This window comes from Cotesia glomerata, linkage group LG3, assembly GCF_020080835.1.
Source record: "Cotesia glomerata isolate CgM1 linkage group LG3, MPM_Cglom_v2.3, whole genome shotgun sequence".
Lineage (NCBI taxonomy): Eukaryota > Metazoa > Arthropoda > Insecta > Hymenoptera > Braconidae > Cotesia > Cotesia glomerata.
In genome coordinates, this window is record NC_058160.1 from 24,005,385 (window position 1) to 24,029,384 (window position 24,000).

General features: G+C 29.7%; 1 protein-coding gene across 8 annotated transcripts in view; it reads left to right on the plus strand.

Moving 5' to 3' along the window:
- The window catches only part of LOC123262256 (multidrug resistance protein homolog 49-like), a 47,137-nt gene extending 26,186 nt beyond the window's left edge, over positions 1-20,951 (plus strand). For 5 of the 8 annotated variants that reach the window (XM_044724422.1, XM_044724423.1, XM_044724425.1 and 2 more), the window contains 12 exons: positions 400-536; positions 2,625-2,694; positions 2,944-3,028; positions 4,217-4,410; positions 7,348-7,596; positions 9,717-10,554; positions 12,181-12,384; positions 15,205-15,556; positions 15,962-16,189; positions 17,421-18,772; positions 19,430-19,576; positions 20,704-20,951. In XM_044724422.1, coding sequence (XP_044580357.1) covers positions 422-536; positions 2,625-2,694; positions 2,944-3,028; positions 4,217-4,410; positions 7,348-7,596; positions 9,717-10,554; positions 12,181-12,384; positions 15,205-15,556; positions 15,962-16,189; positions 17,421-18,772; positions 19,430-19,576; positions 20,704-20,907 — 4,038 coding nt within the window. In that variant the 5' untranslated portion in view covers positions 400-421 and the 3' untranslated portion in view covers positions 20,908-20,951. The remainder of the gene's footprint in view (positions 1-399; positions 537-2,624; positions 2,695-2,943; positions 3,029-4,216; positions 4,411-7,347; positions 7,597-9,716; positions 10,555-12,180; positions 12,385-15,204; positions 15,557-15,961; positions 16,190-17,420; positions 18,773-19,429; positions 19,577-20,703) is intronic. The other 3 variants (XM_044724427.1, XM_044724429.1, XM_044724428.1) reach the window with 1 other exon arrangement.
- The last annotated feature ends 3,049 nt before the right edge of the window (positions 20,952-24,000 follow it).

Sequence of the window (24,000 nt, forward strand, 5' to 3'; positions counted from 1 at the left end):
GCGTTCTTACTTTGATCAGCATAAAGCAGAATTTGCTGACGAAATGAGAGTGTGAAAAAGATAAGGAGGGTCGGGGGTTACAGGAGGCTAAGTGTGAGAGCGAGAGAAAGAGAAAGAGACTTGAGCTTTCGAAACGCCCGAAACCCATTGACCTAACGAAGTCTTGTCTGAGGAGCTTTTATCGCGATTGAAAAAAGCCTCGTGAAACTTTTTCATTGACGATCTTTGCCAGTCTTCTTTATATTACTCAGGTAATAAAAGACTTGAATACAGGAATGGGTTTCAATAGCTTACAAATGGGATTTCCATTTTCATTACCGGGCACTAATAAAGCTATAGCTATTTATTATCGACATTATACACAAGATAATTCATCAAATTTATTTTTTTTTCTTGCAGAGTTGTTAACTGAGAATGCGCGATGACGCAGCGAATTTACCAGTGGTCCACGAACCCTCTCGAGGGGGCCCCCCAGAGTATCCAAATGGAGCCTCCCAAGACAAAGTCGAATCATCAAGAAAAAATCCCCTTGAGGTGTAAGTACACATATCATTAAGTAACACATTATATTTTAAGTTCGTTCTATTTATCTTTTCTTCTTTTCCTAAAACTAAAACTTTTAATTTCAATTAACAGTTTATAATAATTTTTCAAAGTAATTAAATTATATTTTAAGTTATGAATTCTTTTTTGATCAAAAAAAGAATAAATATTTTTACTGTTACACAGATAATTTAATGAAGATTCATTTCACATTTTTCAAAAATTGATTTAGCGTAATAGAAACGAAGAATTTTTTAAAATAAACTAACAATCGTTGTTCCTGCCTTGCGATAGAAAAATTTTCGTAGCTTGGAAACACAATAACTGACGAAAAAATTTATTATTAACGTCACTTTTTCTTTTAAAGACTCCTTTTGTTCTTAGAAGACTTTTTGTATTTAAAATAGCTGTCTAACTCGGTGTTTTTTGTTTATAATCAATGAAAATCTCAAATGTTATTTTCTTGAATATTGTATACAAAATATACGCGGTAAACTTTTCCTTATCTGCATGCGCGTTATAAAATTAGCTGGAGTTCACTGCTGTAAGAAAAATACCACGAAATATTTGAAATAAAAATAACTTTAATAATTAATAAAAATAAATTTCCTTCTTTTTCACTTTATAAATTAGTAATATAATATATTATTTACCAAAAATTCAATAAGCATTATAAGTCGCGGCGCACTTGTGGATTTTCCAAACTTTTTTTTTACTGAAATTAATAAATTTACTTTTCTTTTAATTAATTTAACGAAATTATTTGAGCGCACTCGACTGATTTTGTGTATGTGAAAAAAAGTATTGGGTATAGAATCAAAAACTTAATATCTCAAAAATGAATAGAGCTTTGCACCTTAACAAATACATACTTTTTAAATTTTATTTTATTATCAAAGACCTTTTCCAAACTTGAGCAATATCAAAGTAACTTATCTCTTGGCCTCTCCTCGCAGTATTCTAGATCGTGTTCCGATAGTAGCTTTGTCGATAAAGTTTTCCAACAGCAATTATGTCGGTTAATGGATCCCCCGGGGGATTGCGACAGATTTTCACAAAAGAAATAACTATTCTACCAGGTAAAGAGTAAGAAGCAGAGTAACTTCGACAGCTCCTTGGACTCGTGATACTTGCACTTCTCTGAAGAGTACGATTACTCGACTCGTTCCTCTCGAAGCAAACTCCAACTCCCAGCTACTCTAGACTTTCCTGCTCCGATATTTCTTCATTACTTTTTTTTTCATCGTTAACTTGCAAGATCTATTGAATTCCTTTTCAGACGTTTATATTTATCATTTTATTTTTCAAATAAAATTAAATTACTTAAAAAGTCAGATCGAATGCTTTGTAATATATTTTATTTTCATGAATTTTCATACTGCATATTTTTATTTTCAGAATATAGATTTTTATAATTAATCGGGTTTATATCGTTTCACACATTTACATTATAACTTATAACGTCATCTCGTTATTATTGAAAGGGACATTATTATTTTTGAAGTATTGACCTTATTATATTCGCCGCATGACCTGATAGCCGAGTTTGAACCTTAAATTATCTAACTTAAAAAAATAATTATTATAAATTTAAAATTTGATAAATTTTATACGAAGGACTTGTAAATATTTCCGTATTTTTTTTAACTCCAAAAATTATTGACTGATTTAATTCTTTGTAACTCAATTTTTTTCCAAGTTTATTTCAAAAAATTTAATAAATACTTTTGGAATAATTTGTGCTATTGCTTTATTAAAAAATCTTAAAAATTTGATTGTAATTATTGTGATTTTTCCGTGTAAAAAATCTTAATAAACTTCCTATCAAACTTTGATAATTAAAAGATAAATTAATTAAAACATTGTTTAATTCTTTTGCACTTCTCTCTGTTCTATTATATTGATATTTCTAACTTTCGTAATTTACATTTATACTAATACTGATATTAACATTAATATAAAACACTATTGCACATTTATATTGTATAATAATCATACCAATAAATTTACACGTTGTAACATTAAGTGGTTAATTATAGGTTTGAATGAGCGTGTGTAGTACTAGTGTATTTAATTTACAGACACACAACAAGACAAGGAGAAGGATAAACAGGAAACAGAATGTATACTGGATGATGATAATGAACCAATGTACGAGTTAAATACATATGTCAATTATCGAATATCAAATATATCATTAAATGAGTAATTAATGGGTCCAATAAAATTTTAAAGGATGCCTTAAACGTGATACATTAACAGACAAAATAATTTAACAAACATTAAAGCCAATTATCAATTTTTCATTACACTTAAGCTAATCAACGAATACGGTTTGCGTAAATTATTCTGATGGATATAAAAGCACATTATGTAATTATAAAATGTATCTGTTCACAGTGAATTTGTTCCACCGCAAACAAAGGAGGAGGATAAGCCACCCCCAGAGGCGCCATCCTTACCACCCATCCCTTATTACAAACTCGTAAGTACCTGATTTTCTGCATCCCTGGTTACCAATATAATATCATGTAATATAACTTATCTTTTACTTAAATGAACTTAATACTCAACTTTAACATTTACTTACATTCGTGCATGATCTAATTTGAGTCTCATTAAATATCAGAAAGGACTTGCTAATTTTATTATGTAAGTTAATGTAATGTATTCCTATTAAGGTACTTTACAGCGATGTAACACGTAGTCATTTTGTGCATTAACAGTTGTAATTTATAATATAGCTTCAGATATCATTATAATTGTTAGATAATTATACACTGTAAAAAATTTTGGAAGTGGGTGATTTTTAATTGATTTAATTCTTCCGATTTCTTAGTTTTTTTTTATTGAATAAAAATACAAAAAATTGTTATTTTTTTCAAAATTACAAATTGCGTATTTAAAGATTTTAAAAATGAATAAACTTTTTTCTTTAGTTTGATCTAACAAATAAATTTCAATGTTTCAAAAATATTACATCAATATATTTTTTCAATTTCTACAAGTAAAATTTTTTAAAAAATTCTTTGTATAATAATTTATTTGTGATGAAATCTTGAAAATTACCATAACCAGTTAATTGCAAAAACATCAAAGTATTTGATTTGATTTAATTGAACAAAGTCCTGTTGATAATTTATTATTTTATACTTGTTACATTAGTATTTATGAGCAAGACTTGAAAAAAATAATCTATGTGAAAATCATATATAATTAATGTTTATAAATTTAAACTTCAGATAAATTGCTTCAAATATTCCTTAGTACACTGATAGAAGGGTTTCTTAGTTTTTAAGATTTCTTTGTATTTAAGAAATCATTTCTTAAACATCATTTCTAAGTATTTAAAAAATATTTCTTAGTGTTTAAGAAATATTTGTTAGTATTTATAGTATTTTCTTAGTATTTAAGGAATATTTCTTAAATACTAAGAAATATTTTTTAAATACTAAGAAATGATGTTTAAGAAATGATTTCTTAAATACTAAGAAATCCTCCTATCAGTATACTTTGGCACATGATAGTTGTTTAAACTAATTAAAATTCGTTTAAGTTTAAAAACTCCGTATTTGGAAAATTCACTCCCGATTTTTTACAGTGTAAGATTGACTTTTATATCTTTTTAAAAAAATTGATTGCATTTTGCACGAAATAATCATATTTGTTTTAGTTTCGATTTGCGACATTCGGAGAGTTGATGTACGTCTTTGCTGGCCTCTTCATGGGCACCATGACGGGCCTGTGTATTCCAGTAGCAAATATTCAGTATGGTGAGTTCACAACTCTTCTGGTGGATCGTAACATGACGAATCAGACCAGCACGCCTACTTTTGTCATGGAGATGTTTGGTGGTGGAAAGATTTTGTAAGTATTACCAACAAAATAACAAGTAAAATTCATTACAGATTAATTAAATCCTTTTTTATATTACTCAAAAGCAGTATAATAATTAATTCATTGAAAATAATATTCATCATGATTATTAGAAAAATCAATAATTTTAATAAAAAAAAAAAATAATAAATTTAAAAAAGTTGTAATGAAGATCTGAATAATAAAAGAATATTCTAATGACTATAGACTCTGTTAAAAGTTTTATTTCAACTTCTTTAACGATCAAAATTAACTTTAACCCATGAGACGTCTTATTCAAATACTTTAACGACTCTCTAGTTTTTTACTCATTTTCGTTCTTAAGTTAACAGAACTACAACTATTTCATTAAATTGTTAATTAACAGTCTTGCGAATTCCTTCGAAGGATGACAAATTATTTTAAACATTGAAACTAAATTAAAATTTTTTGCAAAATCTTTGATTATTTTAATTTAAAAGCATCATTATTATTATTATCATTACATGGAAGTACTCAACTGATACTATTATATTCTTGTGTCAAGAAAATTTTCTTAATAGTAGTTAGTAGTATTTTTTTTTCTCATTGTAGAAAATCTTACTATCACTTTATTGTAACAATTACCATCATATAGATATTAAAAATGAAAAACAAGGATCGTTAATAAACATTAATTCATAAAAAATAACGTTATAATAAAATTATTTCCATGTACAGACAACATTTCAATAATTCAACATCTTCTAAGAAGTTAGTGAAGCTTACATTATACTTAATGTAAATATTGTTATTAAAATTACTACCCATCATGTAGCTTTTGTGCATGATATTGAAGCCAAAAGTCTACTAAAATATGGACGAAGTAATAAGTAATAACCAATAAGTATACTTATCTAATCTTAACTATCACTATCATTATTTATTATAATAAGTAATGATAGTGATGATTAACTTTTAATAAGATCTATGCTTTCAATATGTAAGATACTAATGTGATCAGCTCACAAATTTCGTATACTATAAGGTAAAAGCCCCAATAGATGCTCATGTACCAGTATATGATCACTCCATGTATTTGTATACCCCTGCAAAAAAAATTCTGATTCAAAATGAATTTAATATTGAAATACATATTTTGACACAAATATGAATTAGTTTTGAGATCAATCCAAACTTGAGATTGATTTGTAGATAGAAATTAGTACGCCTGTTGAACTTTCGATCCTGCTTCAAAATTTTAATGAAGACAAGAAATGAAATTTATTTATTTTACTTCTGATATACATTCTATAGAGGTGCATAACACCTGTGCATAGACACCAGAAAAATACAATAATATTTAGTTATATATAAATCGTGTTAAAACATTCATAAGCCAATACAATGTACAAAGTATAAGTTTCCTTACGACTAATTATACAATATTTTGCTATCTAATATAGTATCTTAATTTATAATTCAATAGATCTAATCCACCTCCCAAAATTCTTGCTTAATAAGTTCTTTTTGCATTCAAGAGCTTTTAGATTATTAGGAATTAGATTGAAATATTTTATTGCCACAAAAAACGCATTTTTGGTACTTAAACTTTACTAATTTTGGTAAAATTATCAGTCTATTACGTGTGTTTATAAACCTCTCAGAGTACATTAATTTACAATCTGTAAAGTAATAAGTAAGCGCATTCACAACAGAATATTTAGGATAAATTTTATATATAAAATTGGCTGCCCAATTTTAAAACACAGTAACTGCAAAATTTTTATACCTGATTTTTTCAAGTATTGCTGCATTTTTTATAACTTTTAGACCTTAATTTCAAGTATTTTTTCTTAAAAATATTCATATTCAAGTATTTTCTATTCACAAATCGAATTTTTCATCAATATAGTGGGCAAACTTTTATTTAATAAGAAAAATTGGAAAAAATTTTTTAATGTTAGTTACTGTGTTTCGAAATTGGGCAGCCGAAATATTCTTAAGTCTTTATTAAAATTCTGAAGTAGGATCGAAAATTCTACAGGCATGCTAAATTCTATCTACAAATCAATTCCAAATTTGGATTGATTTTAAAACTAATTCATATTTGTGTTAAAATATGAATTTCAATCATAAGTTCATTTTGAATCAGAATTATTTTTTGCACGTTTTTGGCCAGTTAAAATATGAATTAATTTATAAAAAATTATAATATTATAACCATATTTTCGTTGAGTTTTAAAAAATTTATATTAAAACAAATTGAGTTTCTAATGGTTTATAATTATAAATTCATTTCTATCGTTTATTTGAACAATAAATGGCCATAAACGGTACAGTGGCCACAAACGGTACTTCTACCCTATTTGTGAATATAGAAAAAAAATACTCCATAATCAACATGAGTATTTATTTTTTCTTGTTATACTACCAAAATGTCAGGAGTATAAATACTACGCTTAACGATATTTTTTACAAAACGTATCTACCTGAATTTAAGATATATATTTTTGCTGTAACCTGGCTTAAACCAGGTGTTTTCGATACTGAGATTCTTACTAATATTTATTCTTTTTTCAGCTCTTAGTTAACTTTTTTGGATAACTATTCTAGGCTTCTCTCTTTATGTTTTATCTTATTTTTTTCCCTTATTATATCTCAATTATTGTTACTATTCTATATAATACATACATAAATAGTTATTATAGATCATATTCCTGACTTACTGTGTGGACCTGTAATTTATTAGCATTAATTACAATTTCTAATTTGTACTTCGCGTCTTGTTACAAAAATCATACTAAGTTAAATTACGTATAAATTGTTTTGTGACCCTGTTATTGGCTTTCGGGTTGTTGGGTCTATTCTGAATGAAATAAATAAATACAATACTGGTACATGATCATCTATTGGGGCTTTTACCTTAAGATTCCAAAAAAAAATTTATGTTTAATGTTACTGTTGCAGAGGACCTAATGCATCAAAAGAAGAAAGAATGAATGCGTTGTACGACGATTCAGTGGCCTTCGGAGTGTCTTGTGCAGCTTTGTCGACCCTTCAATTTATCTTTGCAATATTCACAGTAGATCTGCTGAATGTCGCAGCGTTCCGTCAAATTCACAGGATCCGTCGCATGTTTTTGCAAGCTGTTTTGAGACAGGACATGTCCTGGTACGATACCAACACTTCGACGAATTTCGCTAGCAGGATAACCGAGTAAGTTATTTCGCTGAATAAATATTATTCGTTTATTTAGACTTGACAAATTCTTCCCTTGACATCGATGTCAGCATCGATATCGATACTAATATTGATACTGAGGTTATCGATTCTGATAAGAGGAAAATGCCACGTTAAGCACGTGACATCTAGGGTCGGTTAAATAGGATAAGAAATGCCAGAGGGATGAAGTTTCTGTGGTGAATGAAAACGAGCTGGAGACGAGAGGAGATAGGAGATAGAAGAGTTGAGAGGCAGAGTTGATGCTCCTATCCCAAATGCTGGGGCTGAGTAAGAGCAAAGTTCAGGACACAGGGGAGGAACGCAACAGGTGGTTCAGAGTTACTGGTAACCCGAAAATCTTGTCTTTGGTTCAACTTATATTCCTATTGTGTGGGCTTTTCTCATCACCCATTGCCTGGAGGTTGTTCTTGACTTGTCTTGTGCAAGCTCTGCCATCTACCTTCCATTCTGATATCCAGTGTAGCATAAAACAAGAGTGAGGAGGAGAGTCTGTCGACAAGAGAACATGACTGACCGACTACGGACCGAGATCATGTTCCGCACGTCAATATCATTTCTGTTAGTTTATCTCGTTTAGCTTGAAGCTGTAGACCAGCCTTATCAGTGAACTAGCTCGTTCTCTAGTCGTAGTAGTATTAGTAGTATCTCGTGTCACTCATTGTTGGAAATTCAGCTCCTTGCTCTCCTGGGTTTTTTTAACTCGAACAGCTCGACTGTGCAAACTCGTCAGACCGATAATCAGAAAGATGTCCTAGTCAAAGCAATGATACGTCTTGTCACTCGTATTCTCTATTAATCACGCTGATAACTTCCCAGTTCAACGCTTTCGGTGACTCATATTTTATTTTTTTGAGATATTATTTAATCTAATTTTTATTGCACAGGCCGACTCAATTATTATTATCTATATATAATTAAGAGAATAAGAAAAATTTTATTTCCGGCGTATTTATATGATAAAATGGGTTTTTGTAGTTAAATTTAGTATTATTGGAAATGTCTTCACCTGAATTTGTATTTTTTCAAGGTTTTATATGGTTTTCTGTGATAGTTAATTTATTATGATAAGTTATCGGAGTAGTTACAGATTTCAATTTCAAACTAGATAAAATTTGTTTATTTACTTATTTTGTCGATATGAACGCCGTTATATGTCGAATGTTAAACTATATAATTAGAAAAATAAGAAAAAATGTTATTCAATTTATTATCTAAATATTTATGAGGGAAAAAAAATTTTGCGGCCAAATTTTTAATTTAAAAGGGATTTTTATAGTTAAATTAAGTATTATCAAAAAAATCTTTATCTAAATTTGTATTTTTGAGGATGTTATAAATTTTTTTGTGAAAGCAAATCATTTATTTTTATAGATATTTTTCTGACATAAGTCATTGAAAATTTACAGTTTATTGGCTATCCAGTCTAATACAACATTTTTTTTTCTCTAATTATTCTTAATTTTATTAGCCTGTATTCCCTCCAGGGATAGACAATTTATTTTCAAATTTGTCATTAGAGATAAATTTAACTGGAAAAATAATTCGGACGGCCCAAGACCAGGACTCGAACCTGGATCGTTTTGGCTACGCGCCAAAGGCTCCACCTGTTAAGCTATCCGAAACATTGTCCAGAATTACCATTCAGTCATCTCTTAATGACAAACTCAACTATGAATTGTAGTTTTAATATAGTATGATGTTAATTTTTGCTTGACCTCCTGTCAATACATTTTTAAAGCCGATTGTATACTTTTTACAATATTTATTTTTTTCTAAAGACTCGTCAGAAAAATATCTATAAAAATATTATAAACCAGTCTTTAGAAAAAAATAAATATGGTAATAAATTATTTATGTTAAGTTTTTGGAGCAGTTTTGAATAGGTTTTTTTTTTTTTTATAAATTTGTTCCGTCCCATTTGCTATTAAATAACCGGTAATTGATTCTGTCATAGCAATATTATTTTTTAAATTTATTTCAAAAGTACTTAAACTTTGTGTATTGTGATTAAAAATATCGAAAAATCATTAAGCCAAAGTTTTTTTTCTTCACAATTCATAATATTATTATTATTATTATTATTACTTTTCTAGGGATTTAGATAAGATGAAAGAAGGAATGGGAGAAAAATTGGGAGTATTCACGTATCTGACGGTTTCATTCGTGTCATCTATAATAGTGTCCTTCTACTACGGATGGAAGCTGACCCTGGTAGTCCTGAGTTGCGCTCCAGTAATTGTAATTGCCACTGCGATCGTAGCCAAGGTTCAAAGCTCGCTAACTGCCTTGGAATTGACGGCTTACGGTCAGGCAGGTAGCGTAGCTGAAGAGGTTCTTGGTGCGATTCGTACAGTAGTGGCATTTGGAGGTGAAAAAGTAGAGGTCAATCGTTACACTGCTAAGCTAGTGCCTGCCGAGAAGACGGGTATTAAACGTGGAATGTGGTCCGGAGTGGGTGGAGGTATTATGTGGTTCATCATCTACCTGAGTTACGCGGTTGCCTTCTGGTACGGAGTGCAGCTCATTCTTGAAGATCGTCCGAAGCTTGAAAAAGAGTACACACCAGCAGTCCTGGTAATTGTCTTCTTTGGAGTGCTCGCTGGCGCCCAAAATATGGGATTGACTTCACCACATCTTGAAGCTTTCGCAGTGGCTCGCGGATCCGCGGCTACGGTTTTTCAAGTCATCGACCGGGTGCCCACTATCGACAGTCTTAGTACACAAGGGCAGAAGCTTTCTGCTGTTAACGGGGATATTGAATTCAAGGATGTGTACTTTAAGTATCCAGCGCGTAAGGATGTTAAAGTCCTGCAGGGGTTGAATTTGAAAATCAAAAGCGGAGAAACAGTCGCACTTGTGGGTGGATCTGGATGTGGTAAATCGACCTGTCTCCAACTTATTCAACGACTCTATGATCCTCTTCAGGGTCAGGTATGTTAAATTATATATATTTTTTGTTTAATTCATAATTAAGATATAAATGGTTGATTATAAATTATTTCAATTAAAAATTTTATGTTAAATGTATCAAAGTAATTGCTTCAATTAATTACTTTTTTTTATAAATTTTGAATACTTAAAAAAATTTCATTAGTATATTATTAAGAAAATGAAAAATTTCAATGATTAAATGTTTGAATCCATAAAATAAAAAAAGCTTGAAAAATCCAAAAGTGCATGCCTCATAATCTCATTTTTCAAAATAAAATCTAGAAAGCAAAATAATAAAAAACAGAAAACTCTGCTATGGTTTAGTGGGAAAAAAATACTATAATAAAATGTATACATAGATATACAAAAATACACAGTCTTATCTTAGTTTTTTATAAATAATAATTAAACGGCATTGAATTGAACGCTCATATTAATTGAGAAAGTCCACAGTGTGTTACTTTAGATGATAAAAAAAAAGTTATTCCAATACGATAATTTTTTCGACCAATTTCCCTGCCACATACACCCATTCATACACGGACGTTCAGAAAAGATTATGTTTAATGTTATTATTTACTATGTTAAACAAAAAAATTGTTATTGAAATTCATTTTAAGTGCCTGACAAATTATTTGACTTGATATAAGTATTTATATAAGACAAATTATTTGACTTGATATAAGTGTACTCATATTAACCTGTAAGTGCGATATAAATAACAAAAAATCAATTTCAGTTTCGAGAAAACTGCTTTTTTTGATATGTCGAGAGTAGGGCATAACCTCAACGCTTCGCTTATGAGGCGTGCAATAAATGAGACCTTGAGGTAAGTCAATAGTCGAAATTCGAAAAAAATGGGACACGATCATTGGTTGAAATTAAAGAGCGCGCGTAACGCGTTATTTAAATTTCTAGATAAATATAAAATAAAGATTCAAAAATTGTTGTCAATTTAATTTTGGATTTTTTAAAAAATAAATTTTTTTCAGTTGATAAATTTTCAGGAAGTTAAAAATTTGAATTATTTTTAGTATTCTATAAAAAATGTTCTTTTTTTTTTTTTTTTTTTTAAACAAATAACTTATGGATAATGATTTAATAATTTTTGGAAATATTGATAATGTAAATAATTTTATTTAGAATGAATTTATTCGCAAACCCGTTACGGTTATAGGTTATACTATTAAAAACTTAGAAATAATTCTCACAATTTTTTTTTTATGTTCTAATAAATTTCTAAAAGCCAGCTTGTAAAGTTCAAATGTAATGAGGTCAAAAAAATTACGCGATGATTTTTTTTATATCAGAAAACTTTGATACCTTTTATTCCCTCTTGGCTATATTTTATAACCAGACAGTAATATTGCGGTAATAAAGCGTTACATCATCACATTTTACGAGGAAGCTTACTCGCACTAAGAATCTAAACATATATATAACATTTAACTCTGATACATTTATATAAATACCGTTTGATCTTTACTGCTGATTACATTGAAGTTTATACTTTACACAAGTATTAGTGTCAACTCAAACATACCTTTGATCTCTCAGATAATTATGAATATAAATAAATTGCTCCTATAGTAAGAGTACAGTATGTCTTAAATATGTTTGTGATAGGTGCTGCTAGACGGAGTTGACATAGCCAAACTTAATGTCGGATGGATGCGGTCGTACATCGGCGTAGTCGGGCAAGAACCAGTGCTTTTTGATACAACCATAAGAGAGAACATCCGCTACGGAAATGATAATGTCACTGAAGAGGAGATGATCAAAGCTGCTAAGGAAGCTAATGCTCATGACTTCATTAGCAAATTACCGGAGGTGAGAAAATTAGATGTTATGTACAATCTAGACATAAGACTTCTGATATACGATACAAGATATATCTCATAAACTAATTACAATTAATTCAAATGATCTGTGAACCGATCGGGTGATTTCGAGTTGAGAGATTTTGATTGGATCTATTTACCTACCCTTACTCTTGGAGGTTCGAGGTTGTGTAATTAAATGTATGTATTTTCCACGAGTTGATCTCGGGAGACAGATTATTTATGGTAATTATAGGTGTCAAAACGGTGTGAACGACTGTGGAATACTCACAGAAGCTAATTGATGCCTGTTGACACAAGTCAACAAGTCAACCAATTCCCCAAAGACACTGGTTAAATTTAGGTATACGTCATAGGCTATATAAGTCATGAGTACGATTAATTAATCAGCTTGATTATCGACGCGTGATGTTGTTAATGATTGGACTTGTTAATGTTAATGTTTATATGTTCTCCTCATCATTTTATTAATTATCATTATCATAATCATGACTATAAAATACTAAAGTCGCAATTGGTGATTATTATTCTTATACACATCGAACAGTTTACATAGGAACAGTTTAAAATACAGTAATAGTAACTAACATTTATTAGATTTTTTATAATTGTTTTATAAGAAAAAGGTTTACGCTCTACATTGATAAAAAATTTGATTTATACATTCAAAATATATTAACAAGAACATTTTTTAGAAAAAAAATTGGCTAAAAAACTAAAAAATGCGCTTCAATTTCAAACCAAATTAAAAAGATATAAAATACTTTTGAATTATTTTCAATAAGTTTAAAATAACAATTTATTAATTAACTAAAAATTCATTTTGTTATAAAAAAAAGCGTTAGGTTTTTGATAATACTGTTGTAAATATTCTATTGGTAGATATTAAAAGTAAAATAATTAAAAAAATGAAAATAAAAATAAATAAAAAAATATCTTGAAAAGTAACTCACATTTTTTTTATAATAAAATGAATTTTTTTTGTTAGTCACTCGATTTTTATTTTAATTAAAAATTATTTAATACTTTTTAGTTTGGTTTGATATTAAAGCGAATTTTTTTAGTTTTCTAAGCTTTAATTTATTTTTTAATTTTTTAGTGTAATTAAAAATCATAAGTGTTAGATTGTACTATAATATTTAATTAAAAAAAAAGCCACATTTACCGAGCATCATTTAATAATTCGTTCTACTTTATTTGAAGTTAATTATTCAAATGTTATAACTTGTAACAATTATCTAAATTTCGAGACTTTATACGGCAATAAAAGATACTACGTAGACGAGAAAATAAATGAATAAGTCTTGGGTGAGTTTATTCAAAGCAAGTAGGATGATAAACATTAAAATTGGTGCTCGGTGAGGTTTATAGTGGTTGCGGGCTTCCCAATTCTCGGGGTTAATCAAACAAGCCCCCATTTTCGCTGATAGCAAATTGTTGAAAAGCGAGAGATCCGGGCGGTGAACACTTGTCTCTTCTCTCTTTCACCCCCAGTCCCTCGATTTTCACTCACCACTATTCACTTTCCACTCTCTACTATCCACTGTTTATCCTCGTATAGTACTGCCGACTAATACGTGTGATAACTCATGTTAATTTTCATCTCGTGGCCGATTTACGAGTCCACTGTGAACTGTGAATGCATTTTAAGTGTTAATATGATGATAATTTCGATTTAATCGATTGCAGATTTATTATTAATTATTATCAGCATCTCCATCATTCTATCACTATTAACTATTATTTCTTCGTTCACACTGTTATCAGTTATTAGTCATTAGTTATTAGTGATGACGATTTAATGAAAGTTCTTGTCGCATCAAAGCGTTCAATCATACACTGAAAAAAAAAAATTAATTTGATTCGAGAGGAAAATTTTTGAACCAAGAAAATAATTTTGAAAAGGATAATTGTCTTGAATCAAGATGAAAAATTCTTGAATCAAGTAAAATTTATTGAAACCAAGTAAAAATTTCTTAGTCTAAGAATTATTTTACTCAAATCAAGAAAATGAAGTTCTTCAAAATTATATACTTGATCCAAGAACATTTTTTTTAATTTCCCCTGTGTGGGTGTGTGTGTGTGTGTGTGTGTGTGTGTGTGTGTGTGTGTGTGTGTGTGTGTGTGTGTGTGTGTGTGTGTGTGTGTGTGTGTGTGTGTGTGGGTGTGTGTGTGTGTGTGTGTGTAAGTATGTAAACCTCCTATAACTTTTGAACGATTTAACCGATTTCATAGCGGTTGGCGTGAATTTGAATTGATTTGGACCGATAGATTTTGAGAAATTTGGAGAAATCTCAAAAAAACTAAGAAAAAAATTTTTTTTAAATGTGGTTTTTTTGCTATAACTTTCAAACAGCTTTATCGATCAATTCTAAAAACTAATCAGCTCTTTAACCTCAAAAAACGACGTCGATCGCCACCGGTCCGGTCAAAATCTGTTGATTTGTTTGAGAGGTATCGTGAACGAAAGAAAATCGAAAAAAGTGTTTTTTCGGAATCACTTTGAAATTCCTAGCTCGCTCAATTTAAACTTGAAGATTCTTTGGGAGACTTAAAAAAATGTGTCGAATGTCACCAACCGCGTGAAAATCGGCTTGTGCATTCAAAAGTTATTGCGGTTCAAAAATTCAAAAAATAGTGTTTTATCAAACTTCTCAGACTTTTGAGCTCGTAGAGCTCAAAAACGTCATAGGTGCAATTTTAAACGCTTAAGTATAGAATTAGCGGGGTTGCAGAGATGGCCTTTAGGGTCAACCGTTTTCCTAATTTTTTTTCTGTATATAAATGTATATATTATCAATGGTTTCAGGGTTACGACAGTCCTGTAGGTGAGCGCGGCTCACAATTATCAGGTGGACAAAAGCAAAGAATAGCCATAGCCCGGGCATTAGTGCGTAAGCCCAAAATTTTGATTCTGGATGAAGCGACATCTGCTTTAGATCTTCACAGCGAAGCGACCGTACAACGTGCACTTGATGCGGCTGCCAAAGGCAGAACTACTGTTGTTGTTACTCATCGGTTATCAACGATCACCAATGCCGATAGGATCGTCTTCATCAAGGATGGACAGGTTGCTGAAATGGGAACACACGAGGAATTACTTGCGTTGGGAAATCATTATTACGGATTAGTTTCTGCTGATGCCAGTACGACTGCTAAAGGTATCTATATATAATATATTTTCTATTGTATATTGTACATTAATTACGGATACAATATATTATACTATCAGCATAATTCGCGAACACATCAATTCAAGTGTTTAATCACCTACTACTTAAATACTTCAGTTTGTTAGTAAAAAATGAGGGAGAATTCAACACTGATTTATTCTAAAAACTTTTATGAATTTTAAACCAAAAAATTTTTGATAATTTTTTTTTTTGATAAATATGTATTATTAATGGTTCAAATTTTCTCTCATTTTTTAACAAAAAATTTTAATTTTCAATATTAAAAGATTTTTTGGATTAAAAATTTTTAGAGAAAAATTTACTGGATGAAGATGAATTTCTTGCTGACCTTTACAAAAGAAAAGATGATAAAAAATAATATTTATTTTACAGCTAAAGCAACAGCAACCGTAGCAAAAAGTACAGTAGCAGCCGTTCCAAAAGCCAAACCACCATTAAAGAAACAATTTTCAACGTTGTCAATGCATTCGCATCGTCTGTCACTTGCCGGCGCGTCTACAACATCCGAAGAGGAACTCGACGAACATGAGAAACCCTACGACGCTCCGATGAGAAGAATTTTCGGGCTGAACAAACAAGAGTGGCTCTTCAATTTGATTGGCAAGTACTTTAAAACCTCTGCACTGAGAAAAAAAATACTTCTATTAAAAATAAATGTTCTTGATACAAGAATGCATACTATTAAAAATTATACTGAAGCTATTCGTTTGGTAGTTCATTATAATACAAATAGTAATTGATATTCTTCCTTAAAAAAATTTATTTATTAAATAGTTAATTTAAACAAATTCTTGAGTCAATAAATCCTTATCTGCCCTGATAGAACAATTCGTTAATATTTAATAAGCCTTATTATCTGTTAATAAATAATTTTTTGACATTAGATGATTTGATAAATATTAATTGATAGTTGATAAATCTTTATTAACAGTTAACAAACATTTATTAATATTCAACAAATCATTTTACGGTACATATTTATAAGTGGGGTCAACTATTTTAATTTTAATTTTTTTGAACGAAATTTCTATTTGATTTTATTGATATATTTTTTTTTGAAAAATACATAAAAAAATCAACAATTAAAAAAAAAAGCTGATTATTACAATTTTAAAAAATTAAAAAAAAAATTTATAAATTTTTTAGAAAATTGTGAAATTCAACTTTTTTTTTTTTATTGTTCGTTTTTTTATGTACTTTTCAAAAAAAAAATATCAAAAACATCAAAAAAAGATAAAACAGAAATTTTATCCAAAAACATGAGAGCCAAAATTTTCTCCAATTTTTGAAGGCAAAAAAAACTATCGAAATATTTATTTTTTTTTTCACGACATTTTTTATCATAAATGCGTTGTAAAAACAATCAGAATCAAAAAAAATTTGAAAATGTTAATTTTTCACCTAGTTATGGCCCAAAATGGAGTTGACCCCACTTGTAAATAATTACCCATTTTATTGTTAATAAAGAAATTTTTCAATAAGAAATAAGCATAAAAATTAAACTTTGGAGTTTTTTATAAACTTACATTACTTCGTTAGAAATTTCTATCAGATGCAGGTACATCAATAATTTTCTCATGAAAGGATAAAAAAAATAAAATGAACAATAAAGCAATAGTTGCAATTAATTATACATTTTATTTGCAGTGAAAATTATGAGTACCTCGTATATTTATCATAACAGTTTATGCCAATATTCATTTATGACAAATTTTCACATCTACACATTTAATAAATAAATCAGTGTTTACATAATTTATTTTACAAGCGTAAATTAAAAAAAAAACACCCTAATTAACAATTAATTAATCATTTGAATCAATAAAAACAGGTTGTCTAGCCGCAGCAACAGTTGGCGCCTCATTTCCAGCATTCGCGATGTTATTTGGTGACGTCTACTACGTACTGGGTCTGGAAAACCCGGACGAAGTTCGTGAGAAGACGATAACTTTCTCAATCTACTTTGGAATAGTCGGAGTGGTAACCGGAATAGGAACTTTCCTGCAAATGTACATGTTTGGATTGGCAGGAGTGAGGATGACCGCACGAATTCGTAAAATGACATTCACAGCGATGCTGAAACAAGAAATGGGGTGGTACGACGAGGACACCAATAGCGTGGGAGCATTGTGTGCTCGGTTATCATCAGACGCGGCTGCTGTCCAAGGAGCAACTGGGAGTCGTATTGGTGCTATTCTGCAAGCGATGTCGACTTTGGTGCTGGGAATCGGTCTGTCGATGTACTATTCGCGAGAAATGACTTTAGTGTCGGTGGTTTCGATACCACTGGTACTTGGAGCAGTATTTTTTGAGGCGCGTATAATGGGCGGACAAGGGATGCAAGAGAAGAAGAAAATGGAATGCGCAACGCGAATAGCGGTCGAAGCTATTTCGAATATTCGGACTGTTGCGAGTTTGGGAAAGGAGAAGGCCTTCCTAGAGCGATACTGCGTTGAGCTAAATCACGTTGCCAAAGCCACCAGAATAAAGAACCGTTTGCGAGGTCTGGTCTTCTCTTGCGGACAAACCATCCCCTACTTTGGATACGCTCTTAGTCTCTATTATGGTGGTTATCTCGCGGCCAGAAAGGATTTACCCTATCAAGACGTGATAAAGGTTTCAGAGGCGCTGATCTTCGGGTCCTGGATGCTTGGTCAGGCGCTTGCCTTTGCTCCAAACTTCAACACTGCCAAGATATCTGCCGGGAGAATATTCCGCCTGCTGGACCGAGTACCCGAAATCTTAACTCCGCCGGAGATGGAGGGCAAAGATTTGGACTGGAAGGCTGACGGCTTGATACAGTTTTCGAAAGTTGAATTCCATTACCCGACGCGAACGGAGCAACAGATCCTTCGTGGTCTGAATTTGATCGTAAAGCCGGGGCAGATGGTTGCGCTGGTGGGTCAAAGTGGATGTGGTAAATCAACTTGCATTCAATTACTTCAACGTTTGTACGACCCGCTTACTGGAAGCGTTACAATAGATCGCCGGGATATCACATCCGTATCTCTGTCCGCTCTGCGTGCGCAGTTCGGTGTTGTAGGTCAAGAACCAGTCCTCTTTGATCGGACTATCGCTGAGAATATTATGTATGGTGATAACAATCGGGTTGTTACCATGGATGAAGTTATTGAAGCTGCCAAGAAATCTAATATTCACAGTTTTATCAGCTCTCTACCTTTGGTAAGAATTTTTGGATTTGGGAAAATTATTTTATGCTTGAAGAAGATATTATTGGATAGTCATTATTTCAAAAATTGTCAAAAAATGCATTTTTTTTTCTTAATGTATTATTTTTAGACTAAAAATTTTGGATGTTCTTAAAGTTTTAAGTTGATACTTTCATTCTAAAATTTAGCTTAAGATTTTGAAAATTTTTTAACTTTTTGATTTAGAAAGGAGTTAGAGAAAAATGGATCTAATTGTTGATGGAAATTAAAAAAATTAAAAATTATGAAGTCAATCGATTTTTTTACTAGATGTCCAAAATAATTGATTATACTCAAATTCTTTTAAATTGAGAGATTTGATTGGTTCTAAATCATTTGATTCTTATTCAATAATTTATCATCAAAGATCTCAATTATTGTAAATATAAAGGAGTAAACCGTCATGGATTTTTTCTTAAAAAATTTTTGATATTTTTTTTAAATGACAAAAAAATAATTGTATAATTGCTCAGCAAGAAATTTTCAATGAAATTCATTTTAAATTTGTTCATTCTTTTCATTCAATTTCCTAGTATTTTTGAAAATTGATCCAATTACGAACACGAATGTACCAACATTAGAGGTAATCAAATCATAATAATAACAATCATATTTTACTTTGCGCAAACAGGGTTACGATACAAGACTCGGTAGCAAAGGAACCCAGCTCTCTGGTGGTCAGAAACAACGTATTGCAATCGCACGTGCCTTGGTCCGAAATCCAAGAATCCTGCTGCTTGATGAAGCCACTTCCGCCCTCGACACGCAGAGTGAAAAGGTAAGTTCTTTTCACCCTTCACTTCCACGTAAATGTAAAAGCACGGAATCTATTGTGTTGACGACTGAAAATAACGCATGGCACTTTTTTCTCGAGAATTATTTCCGTAAAATAAATAAAAAAAGAGTTTTAAATTAAATAGGAGTATATGGATCTTTGTGCTGTGTCAGGTCACCAATTAACGGGTTGCCAGAAACTCGGTCTTTCGTGAAATATAATTAAGGATATTCTAACCCTACATACTGTCACGCTAATGACTTTATACTCCCTATATACATTTGATATTAATCTTTAACAGGTTTTACTGTTTATAATTCTTTTATATATCCGGTGATAAATTTGTCGCTTGAATAAATTTTGAATAAATGGAATTATTAGGCCGTGTTGAAATAATTGAAGTGTTAAAATTTTATTTCACTTAACGAGATGAGAAGAATTTATTTTAAAAGTCACTCCTTAATAAAACAAAATAACTTTAATTACTTTTACAAATTTTATTCTACTAGATCATTTTTATCGTCATAAGAAAATGCTACTTATTTATAAGCTTTAATCTGAAAATAAATCAAAGCACTTGATGAGTAACAATTTGAATAAATCTATTTTCAATAAAATAATGATCAAGTAAAGTGACTTCACTTTTTACATAAATAATTAAAACAGTTATTCTCTTTAGAATTTCAGTAAAAAATTTCAAATTTAGATAAATTAAGAGTTTCCAATCCATTTTTTCTTAATATTTAAGTTTTTAATTCATAATTTAATACTTCATTTATGTACATTACATTTAACCTAAATTTTTAAACTGTGTAAGTACACTGATAAAAAAATTAATCTTAAAAAAAAATCTTCAACTTTATTAATTTTTAAAAGCTTTTATTTAACTTCACTTTCATATCTTAGAATCTTGTTATTAACTTTGTTAATTTTTTTTATCAGTGTATTAACTTCAAGTAAAAAAAATGAGGGCAGATGCTTATCGATTAACTGCAGGTCAATTTAATATTAAAATTTTTATTTCGCTATTTCTGAAATATTACTCTATATTTTACCTCCCGTATAATTGTAAATGAAATAATTTTTTAAATAATAATAATTATTGTTCTTGTTATTCCCTTTGTAATTAGGTCGTCCAAGCAGCCCTGGACAAAGCTATGGAGGGTAGAACTTGTATCACCATCGCGCATCGTCTGGCGACCATAAAGAACGCGGACGTGATTTGCGTCCTGGAGAAGGGAATGGTCGCTGAAATGGGAACTCACGATGACTTAATCGCTGCAGATGGTCTCTACGCTCACCTCCACGCCCTCCAAGAAGCTGCCATGGAGTAAACCTCCAAGTTCTCGCGCTCCAGTACAATACCAGTTTGAATTTCGAAAATGATAGCCGCGAATTCATTTTTTTGTTTTTTTTTTTTTTTCATAGAACCAAACAAACGAGATAAACCAAATGGGAAATAATGGAAAAAAATAACCAAGACAATTCAAAAATCCCCTTAAAGCTGTATTACAACGTAACATAACATTAGTTAGGTTATATCTCTAGCGAGCGCATTTAAAGGTTAGGTAGAAGTAAATGAACAACGCACGGCTTAGTCGTTAATTGATGGAGTGTCGGGAACTTAAGGGCTGGTTATAATATACGACTTTATTTTTTCGCTCGTTTATATTTATCATAGCTCATAGCACAAGAATCATGACTACTTCCTTTTTATTATTATTATTTTTGTTTTTTAGATACAAACAATAATCCTCTGCTTTTTTGATGGTACTTTAATCCCTTCTTATCGTAAAGTAAGATTTATTTTTATAGATATTTTGGTTTTTAAATTAGGTGTAATTATTAATAATTATTATATGTCAAGAATGATCTTTTTGAATCTTTAGGTGTTATGTATTACTTTTTATTTAATTATTGTTTATTTTTAAAAATATTTTTCACTAACCGGTTGATTACTTGAACAATTTTAACCTTTTTTTTACCCTGAAAAAAATTAATTTGAGCAATCATCTCTATTATAGATTTCATAAAATTTCGAAATTTTTTTCACAGTCTTTTGAGGTTAATCAGCATTATTAAAGAATCTTGATACAAGGAAGAAATCAAATTTTTCAACTTAAATGTGTTATTTAATTTCTTCTACATGTATTGATTTTTATTAAATTTATTTTTTTACCTAAAATATTTTCTTTCAAGAAATTACTTTCATAGAAAAAAAAAAAACTTATATTCTTTTGTTGAAACGAAACAATCAGATAACTATTTCTGTCTCGTTATTGTCGAATCAATCGATATTTTTGACGGAAATAGAGAAGTGGCATGAGGTCATGCACTTCAAGAAAAAGGTTCAATATCTCTATAAAATAACCTCATAAGCATACATTCAACTTTATATATATTATACATATAATGGAGAACAAAAAAAAAATTACATACACGCAGGCCTTGAATTACGGATTACAACCTTCCGTTTTTTCTATATGCATATTACACATAACACTACAGCAACGATTTTTCTTCTAACGAACTATCATGAAATATGTATGAGTTAACAAACAGAGCACGTGAATTTGTGTTTTATGCGTTCACTCGTTCTTGGGTTTTTATCGTAAATTATCATAAATATCTACATATTATTCAGCGATGAAACATTGGACGTGGAAAAATATAATATATAATATAATGTAGAATATTATTGTTATAAATTATGTTCATAAAATACCGCACCCCATAATATATATTTGATTTAAAGATTATAAATATTTAACTATAATCGCTATTGAAATTTCAAAATCTTCTTCCCGATATTTACGATTTATGATAATTATCTATTTATATTAAATTAATACTCGTTGACGTTTAAAAGTATATTTCAAAAAATACAAGGTCTTATGTGATCAAAAATAAAATATGTGGAGTTCAATTTTAGATATGGAAAAATAAAATAATAATATATTTAAATATTAATAAATATATAAGGAATGTGAAAAAATCGTGCCTCAGTCATTGAAATAAATTTTTTGAATATTGCTTAGATTATTGTAACTATACATTTAAAATAATTATTAATATTATATATTATAAATTTTTTAGATAATGTTAATAAGATTTTTTGTAATCGACCGTGCCTAATTAAATGTCAGGACAAATTTTAAAATGCGGAGTACTTAAAAGTATTCAATCGTTTCTATCATGATTAAAATTTTTAACATGGACAAACGATTTTAAATCAAAAAGATATTAATTAATTAATAATTATAATTGATAATAAATATATAGTTTTATAAGTAGAAATAAATGATTATATAAATGATAATAAATAAAATAAAAATAGGTGATTATTGTAATAAATTTTTTTCTGATGACGAGTCGTGTAATGACTATTTATCCATGCCACTTTGTGCTTTACGCAGTGACAATACATATTTATTAATGATGATTATTATTAATACTATTATTATTACTTTTAATGTTGTAATAAATCAAAATGAAAATTAAAATTATTATGTGTTGAAATATATTATTATAAGTTATACATATATTAAATGTAAGCACGGGTAACGGGAGCAGTGAAAGTAAACCTAATGTTATAATTTAAGATTCAGCAGCGTGAGCGCTTGTTACGATAATCGTGTTAAATTCAAAGCTCGTACTACGGCGACATGACGACGGACTTGGATTCAGTGCTGGATCCCCGGCAGGATAACGCGTGCACCGTATCTTAATATATCCTTTCTTACTGTTATCGTTAAGTATAATGCTGCGTGAGAACTTGACACAACTAACAAATACAAATTAAAAACAAACAGGACTTTAAAAAAAAAGATTGTCTTTGATTTTAAATAAATTACTACGTTGATAAAAAAAATAATTTATTTATTTATTAGTTTTAATGCCAAGGCAGTAGCCGAATGACAAAATTATACATTTTATTTACATTAAAGTACACGTAATTCAGTAAAAGAAGCTTATAGGTTATTTTGTATTTTCATTTTGAAAATTTTTGAACATTTTTCTGTGCGAGGATTTATATTAAAAAATTTAAAAAAGAAAAATAAGAATAAAATAAAATAAGAAAGTAAAAAATTAAGTAAGTAAGTTAATCAACAATTCTTTGTAAATTAAATTTCTGTAGGCAAATAAAGTAGCATTTGAAATCAATCAATTTATGTAATTTAAGAATTTACTGTCTGGTAAATCACACGTTCATGGTTGGCCCTCTCGTTCTTGATGAAGGTAGAATTCATAACAGCAAATCTTGAAAGTGTCAAGGCTGAGTGAGTTTATTATTTCAACTGGTAATTCCCTTCAAAGTCGATAATCTTGATTCAGTAAGAAAATTTTAAATTAAAAAACATTTATTATAATTTAATCATTTTTGTTAGATGATAAATTTCTAGTCATTTAGTCTAAGATTAGTCAAT